This window comes from Prunus dulcis, unplaced genomic scaffold, assembly GCF_902201215.1.
Source record: "Prunus dulcis unplaced genomic scaffold, ALMONDv2, whole genome shotgun sequence".
Classification (NCBI taxonomy): domain Eukaryota; kingdom Viridiplantae; phylum Streptophyta; class Magnoliopsida; order Rosales; family Rosaceae; genus Prunus; species Prunus dulcis.
In genome coordinates, this window is record NW_023010102.1 from 9,179 (window position 1) to 17,380 (window position 8,202).

The 8,202-nt window shown below is 37.1% G+C and overlaps 1 protein-coding gene across 1 annotated transcript in view; it reads right to left on the reverse strand.

Moving 5' to 3' along the window:
- The window catches only part of LOC117612892 (cyclic nucleotide-gated ion channel 1-like), a 12,288-nt gene extending 4,523 nt beyond the window's left edge, over positions 1-7,765 (reverse strand). Inside the window, exons 1-5 of the mRNA XM_034341527.1 lie at positions 7,322-7,765; positions 6,952-7,176; positions 6,131-6,404; positions 5,901-6,025; positions 5,541-5,781 (exon numbers count right to left, since the gene is read on the reverse strand). Of these exons, the coding sequence (XP_034197418.1) occupies positions 5,541-5,781; positions 5,901-6,025; positions 6,131-6,404; positions 6,952-7,176; positions 7,322-7,765 (1,309 nt within the window). The remainder of the gene's footprint in view (positions 1-5,540; positions 5,782-5,900; positions 6,026-6,130; positions 6,405-6,951; positions 7,177-7,321) is intronic.
- Positions 7,766-8,202: the final 437 nt, after the last annotated feature.

An 8,202-nucleotide genomic window follows, 5' to 3' on the forward strand; every position in this document is an offset into this window, starting at 1 on the left:
ACCAATATTTCTATATTCGTCGCGCAAAACTTTGCGAGACCAATATGTTTCGTCGCGCAAAACTTTGCGCGACCAATATTTTCGTCGCGCAAAGTGATACTGTTTTTAAAAACCGAAATAACTCCTCCACCATTTTCTCAATTTCTTTCTCTACTCTTACCTCTCCTCTCTCTTTCCCTCTCCCCAAATCCCACCCTTTCTCTCACACTCACTCCTCTCACTTAATCTCTCATCTCTCTCTTCACTATCTCTCACTCTCACTCTCACTCACTCTCTCATCTATCTTTTCACTATCTCTCACTCTCTCATCTCTCTATCACTATCTTATCTAATTCTCTCACTTCTCCCTCTCATTCTCACTCACTCTCAATCTTGTCAAAAGGTATATTCTCTCCAAATTTTAAATTTTTTTCATTAATATGTGTTTTTGGCATTAGTTTTGAGTTTGTGTGGGGTTTGGGGTTGAGTAAAGGGGAGAGATTGGAGTTTGGGTTGGATTTGTGGTATAACAATTTTAGGGGAGATTATACATTCTTTTTTTTTGTTGTTGTTGTTATTTGACCATATTTGTTTTTTTTTGTAGGTAATCATTGAGACTTTGATGGCTAAAGTTGAGGATTAGGAAGCTATCAAAACATATTATCCACCACTACCACCACAATATGCTTGTATTAGGATTTTACTTTGTTAATTCATGTGTACATTTTGAATATTATATATATATAAATATTTATTGGATAATTTGATCACTATTTTTCATATGTAATTTTATTTTGAATATGTCAATTTAAATTAAAGTAATTAAGAAAAATCTTACAATTAAATTAAATTTAAAAAGTAAAAATTTGAAAAAATTACTATAATTAAATTAATATCAATTTAAATTAAAGTGATTTAAAAAAAATCATACAATTAAATTATATTTAAAAAGTAAAAATTTTGAATAAATTAATATTAAAGAAATAATAATAAAAAGTAAAAATTAGTTTATTTTAATTAAAAAAATTTAAAACACAAAAAAATATTTCGTCGCGCAAATATTTGCGCGACGTTATTGTTCGTCGCGCAAAACTCTAAAAATGTGGGCGGGTACCAAAAATGGAACCCGGGAATTTTTTATTTTTTAAATTTTTTTGAGACTTTGCACGACCAATGTTTTTTGTCTCGCAAAACTTTGCGAGACGAATATTTTTCGTCGCGCAAACCTTTGCGCGACCAATGTGTTTCGTCGCGCAAACCTTTGAGCGACCAATGTGTTTCGTCACGCAAAGTTTTGCGGGACCAATATGTTTTCGTCGCGCAAAGTTACTTTGCGCGACCAATATTTTTTCGTCGCGCAAAGTCACTTTGCGCGACCAATGAAAAAACTTGGTCGCGCAAAGTCTTTCTTCACGATCTTTGCGCGACGGATTCTGCGCGACGAAGTTTTTGTCGCGTTAAAATTTGTGCGACTACAATGTATTTTGCGCGACGAAATTATCTTCGTCGCGCAAAGTGTAAAATGTAGTAGTGTTATGTGGCACGTGATGAACTTTATGTTTTGAGTTGTCAAGGCTGTTTGAGTTAAGTAGGTTGGTGGTTAACTCAATTCAGAAGTAATGATTTTTGGGGTAACAAGTGTAAGTTTGTGAGTCGACAAGACCTCAAGGAAATTCATGTGATCTTGGAATGGTCTTACTATTGAGTTACTAGGTTTGTTTGGTTTGAGATCGGAAATTAAATTTGTAAGGGAATTTCAGTGTGCGTTCAAGAAATGGTTTGGTTGAATCGTAGTAAGTTAAGGTTAGAAGATGTTGTGAATTTAAATAAATGAGAGCAGCGGAGATCGTTATCTAGAGGATGACAAGTGTGTCATGATTGGGCAGGCAAATGTCTAAATGACAATGATAGTTTAATGGGACAAAGTCCAATATGACCGGGTACGAATTAGTAGAGTGCACGTATTTAGTTTGGAAGAGGTAAGACTATTGAGCCCCTTAATTTGTTTGGGGTGGAATGTATCTTTTATGGTAGTAGGGATGATTGGTGTTGTGATTTACTCAAGGAGCTTGAGGCTTAAGCTTCAGGAAGTTACAGATCCATGTACAGGAAGATGGATTGTATCATTAGCTATACATCTGGAGTTGCTTATAACCATGGTGAGATGGATGATGATTACCATTCAGTAAAAATGATCCTTTCTGATATTTCTCTCAAAGAATCATGTTGGCAATGTCCTTTATTAATTCTAAAGAAAGAAGGAAAATATCAACAAGTCAAAGAACTTGGACTTCTCTTAGTGGGAGAGCCAGAGAAAAATCAAATCACATATAGAAGCGCTTAGCTTTCAGAAGAAGATTTAGCATTACACCAGCTATTAAAGGATATTCTTAGTTGGAGAAGAAGATTTCTCTTTTTCTGTTGGTTTAGGAGATGTATAGCATAAGGTGGATGTTCACAGCATGAACCAATACCTTTTTCTTATTAGATTACGCTTTGATTGCATAATCTATAATTTTCCTCATGCCAGTTACTTGCTTGGCCCCTTTTCTTTTGAACGTAACAGGTTTTAAATTTGGTTTCGTTAGGATTTGATCGAAAGACTAGAGTTCTTAACAGTGAACAAAGGTTGGGAGAGGTACTAGAGTCCCGACATTTAAGTTTGCATTTTGGTGTTATCCATGTTTTAAAGGCCAGCTTTTGGAATGTTTTGAAGTTGAGTGACCCTAGAATCGAAGCTTCATCATGCGGGGGTTCGGAAAACATGGGAAGTTAAGTTCTCGTCATATCAGGTTATGGAGGAAGATACTTTTGGGGGGGGCCCGAGCAGTAGATATAGACCCAGTATCCGTACCCCAAGTGACATGCATGAAATTTTGAGGACAAAATTTTTATAAGGGGGTACAAACCAATCCTAAATTATTAGTTAAACATTAAATTATTCGGGGAAAAAGACAATTTTACCCTGGGAATATTGAAATGATTTAAGAGTTGACTTTTATTCAAGGGAGATTAAATGATTAAGATAAGATGAAATAAATTTAAAGGGAAAAAAATAAATAAATAAATTCAAATAAACAACAAAATAAAATGATTTGAATTAATTAAGGTTTTTGAAAATTAAAGATATTATTTATTTAAAAATGGGTAAAAATGTTATTTTAAGTTCTGGAAGGAATTTAGAAATTTTGATTGGACCGTTGAGTAGGGCACGTCGAAACGAGTTTGTAGACAAGTAGTGGACTCGAATTAGAGTTGTAACAAAGAAATGGCGATCAAAAGAAGTTCAGTGGCATAATCATAAATATTTCGAAGTTCATTTTTTTTAAACCCATAATTTCTGCATTTTGGGGAGCTCGACCAATCGACTTCAAAAGGTGATTTCTCTCAACTCCGACCACCAATTCAAGCAAGACCGGTCCTGTTAGAACCACCACACTCCCCTCTTCTAGCCCCAGCCCTTCGCTGCCTTGATCCGTTGCCATAGTCACGGAAACAGCCAAGAAACAGGCTGTGTTGGGACAGCTTTTTCGTAAATTTTTGCCAGCTCGTTCTCCCTCCTTCGGCCACCGTTTCATGCAAGTGAGGTATGTTTCTCACCTTTTTTTCATGATCTAGCTAATGGTTGGTGTTATTAAATGTGTTTTAATATGTTGAGAAGTTTTGGGAAATGTTCAATTTACAAGAGAGACTCTGCCGAATTCCACAAGATTCGTTCCGGATTTCGAGGAATTTGGGGTGGGTTTAGGCTTTTTGGGAGCTCAGTAGCTTCAGAGTCATGGGAACTCCGAAGTTAAGTGAGTTGGGACTAGAGCAATCCCAGGATATGTGACTCACTAAGAAGTTGCTCATGAGTTCCCATAAACAAAACCGTGAGGGCAGAGAGGGGGCCTCTAAGCAGACAATATCGTGCTACGGCGAAGCCGATCCAGGATGTGACAATTTGGTATCAGAGCCACTCTGCCGTGTGGTGCGAGTGTGCCGACAAGGACGTCGGGCCCCTAAGGGGGGTGGATTCTAACATCCTACATCGACCAACGGAGAGGTGGTCATATGCCTTATACGTATATGCCCACCTCTATCTAGCACGGGCCCTTTTAGGAGCTCACTGACTTCGGAGTCATGGGAACTCTGAAGTTAAGCGAGTAGGGGCTAAAGCAATCCCAGGATGGGTGACCCACTGAAAAATTGCTCGTGAGTTCCCATAAACAAAACCGTGACGGCAGAGAGGGGAGCTCGAAGCGGACAATATCGTGCTATGGCGGAGCCAATCCCAAAATGTGACAAAAAAAAAATAGCAAACCCTAAACCTAGCCCCCACTCTCCCCAGCTGCCTCCATACCCACCCACTCACTTTCCAAATGTACTACATGAAATCCTTGATTTTGTTGAAAGTAACTTTTTGTTATTTTCTAATTTCTATCCAAATGGTAATGAATATTGATCGTGACATTGAAATAACCTTGGCACAACCATGGTTTTTCCGAGATTTCGTAGTCGAGCTTCCGGCGACGGATGGTGGAGCTTCGTATCGGCATAAGGCACCACCCATCCATACCCGCGACCCAACCCCCAAGCTCCTCTACCCTCTCTCTCTCTCTCTCTCTCTCTCTCTCTCTCTCTCTCTCTCTCTCTCTCTCTCACACACACACACTCACCCAGCCCCCCAAGACCCAAACCCTCTTTGTATATGTTTCTCTTTACCTCTGTGTGTCTCTATCTCCCTCACACACCCAGCCCCCCACGACCTAAACCCTCTCTATCTATGTTTCTCTTTCCCTCTGTTTCTCTTCCTCTCGTAGTGGCTCACGGAGTAGGGCGCCAGATCTGCTCGCGGTGGTGCTAGGTGGAAGATTTGGGTTGGCTACGTGGAGATCTGGAATGGGTTTTTCTGGAGATAAAGTGATGATGTGTGGTGGGCCTACCCATCCCAACCAGGGGTATGCTGGGATTGGCGAAGAGCAGCACCTTACGATGTTCATGACCAATCGGATCCTGACGTACCAGTAGGTACCAGAGGAGATCGCTATGATCGTTACTGTATCCGTATTGAGGAGATGCGACAAAGTGTTCGGATCATTTGGCTGGGAGTGGTGGTGCTGGTGCTGTGAAGAAGATATGACTCTTGTTTTTATATTTTTCAAATTTTTAATTCCAATAATTTTGTTTTTCTAAATTTTCATTCGTATTTTTTGTTGGGATTGTATTTATTTATAGTTCTAGAAGGATATCTGACCCAGATCATATGGGATGGTAGGTTGGTGCAAGATTGTATTTTAATTATTTTTAAAAATTAAGAATTAAAATATACTAATATTCTATCATGTTTTTGGTTTACGTGGAGATGGCTTCCACTTTGCCATGTCACCCACTTTACAAATATACCATTGTCACGTCATCAAACTTAACGGACTTTTGGATCTTAACGGACTTTTGGATGGAGTTGACGAAATGGGGCAATGTGGGACACCAAATCTTGATAAAGTGGGTAAATACCTTGCACTACTACTTAATTAAAGTCATGGGTTTAGAGGAACTTACCTGCATATATTTTTTAATACGGATTTGAAGATTCGGGGGAAGAATAGAGAAGATATAGTCCAAATCAGCATCCCCGTCTTCTTCAAGTTCTTGTCGCACCTTGTCCATGATGAGCTGCTTTATATCATTAATCAAGTTTTTGGGGATGCCATTTTCAGATAACCACAACTCTGTCTGGTTATCTTTCTTTTCCATCTTTCGGTTCACTTTCACCTCGTGTCTATGGTATTTTCTTCGTGCAGTATTCAACTGCATGCATGTCTATATATATATGCCACAACAAGCAGCTCCGTCATTCTTAACTAGGTATTAGTTATTTATGTATCCTTTAAATCAAAAACGATACATGCAACTTTCTTTAAATTAAACTCAAGCCTAACCTGCAAATTTCCAATGAGATATAAGAATAAAAGCAATCCAATTATAGAGATGAACGCTGCAAAGAGGTTCTCCCATCCATCCACGCTAGGCTCAAGATTTGAACCAAGAGAACTGCAAAAATGAAATGGTAAAACATATATATGATTGGAAGTGAGCAAATTCATCATTACCCATCAAAGTTCAAACAAACAACACCAAACAAAAAAAAAAAAAAAAAAAAAATAAAAACCTCCCCACCAAAAACAAATGGAGATCTTTCGAAAGTATTTTGTTGACCCTGGTATACCAGATTGAAGGATTGTACTATATATACCAAAATCAAAGAGCGTTGTATTCGCTGGACTTATAGGGCATAAATCATTTAGAAATTTAATATTTCTAAATGTGTTATGCTCATGACAGCCAAAAGAACTAGTATCACATCCCTTTTTTTTCTGACATGCATCATACCAACAAATGGTCATTCGTTGAATAGCGAAAAAATACCATATAGCTCCAAGTACCTAAATAATAACAAGTTTGTTAATTAGATTAGACTTAGAGATGATGATGAAAATATGAATAAAATTATATTTTAATTTTTGACTTCACTCAAGTTAAACAAAAATACTTCAAAATATATTTATCAAATACTGTCAAATTTGGCGTATTTGTAAGGACTCGCGATTAGGACAGTTTCCTTATTTCAACAACTTATCTTCACCCTTTAAACATAGACTGAAAATTATGAGAGTTTCTACCTATAGCAGTACGAGGTATTTACCCTTACGCCCAAGAGACTAGAGTTTGAATCCCTTTTGTTATAACAAAAAGGGAAAAAGAACATACACGAATAAGGATTGGAAGAAGGATTTAATGTTATGAAACATTATTGTTTTGTGAAAATGTAACTCAAGAATATTAAGTACATGCCTACTCTATTGTAATATGGATCATTTTGCCCCATGTACATTTTCCATTCATCAAGGTTGATTGAGTTAAGAACCTAGCCTTTTACGGAAAAGAAAAATTCAACAAAATCATTTATAAAGATTAAATATTGTTACTTACATGACTAGCCAGGATATACATAAAGAAATTCAAGACACCTTTAACCCATATAGCAGTCTCTTTGATCTCTTCTTTAGGAGTCTTTTTAAATTCCTTACATGATAAGTAGATCCGAAGAACTCGTGGCACATATTGCAACAAAACAAAAAGATTCATAATAGCCATCCTTTTTGGGCTCAAAGATTTCAAGTCCCGCATTTTTGAAAAGAAGATGAAAATTGCTACCTGGACAACATAATACAAACATTTAAAATCAAATTATCACGAGCAAAGATCACTAATATTGGCCACTGTCGGCCCACTGTGGCTAGGTAAATTGTGGCTTTTGCCTCTTTTGCTAGTAGTCAGTAAATTCCAATAAAGGTCTAACCTGTGGAAGCGGAAGAATAGCCAAAATGTCAATGAAGATATTATTGTAGGAGCAGAAGAATACCCACATCTTAGCTATTGTTGTTTTCCACGAAAACCTTATTTTCGAGTCGTTTTGTGTGACACTGACACGATATTTAGCAGATGTATAAATTTGAAAAATAATGTTCAATATATAGAAAAGATCAGTGAGTGATCTTAAAAGAAGAGCTGCTGTCTTCAAGTTTCTGTCAGCGAGCAGGCACTTGATATCATCCTTCATCATAGGAACGTAGAGAAACAATGGATCCTGTGCAACAGCAAACAGACATGATACTACAAATATCTTCTTCCACATTTGAAGGGAAGCCCCCCAACGAGTATCATGATTTTCGTCCTCTTTTTTATTTGATCTATCTTCATCTTCTATGTTCTCCACAACTACAGTTACTTCACCGGTAGCCATGCAAACCTTTCTTCTTCTTCCTTTTTTTTTTTTTGGCAGAAACTGAATCTGATCTTTGCTAGAATTCTGAAATGCAAATGATGGAGCAAATCCCCTTTAAATCTCAAATTTTCTACAACTTAAAGTCAAGTTTATAAGAATGGTAGATGTATGTACATGCTGTTTGGTCCAAAGTACGTGGCCACGTGAAGCGTTTGTGTGGACTGTTTTCTGCCACGTTTTGAATCTTATACTATTATTAATGTTATTGCAATGCAATGACTTTATCATGTCCTTAAAACAACAAAAGGTTAAACTGTTCTAGATCAATAAGAATATAATTAAAAACATTTATTTTTGTAAGAAAGTCAAGTTATGAGAATGGTAGATGCTCTCGTTTTGAAGCTTCTAGAGTTTAGATCAACAATAATTGCTATATAAAATAAGATATGTGAGAG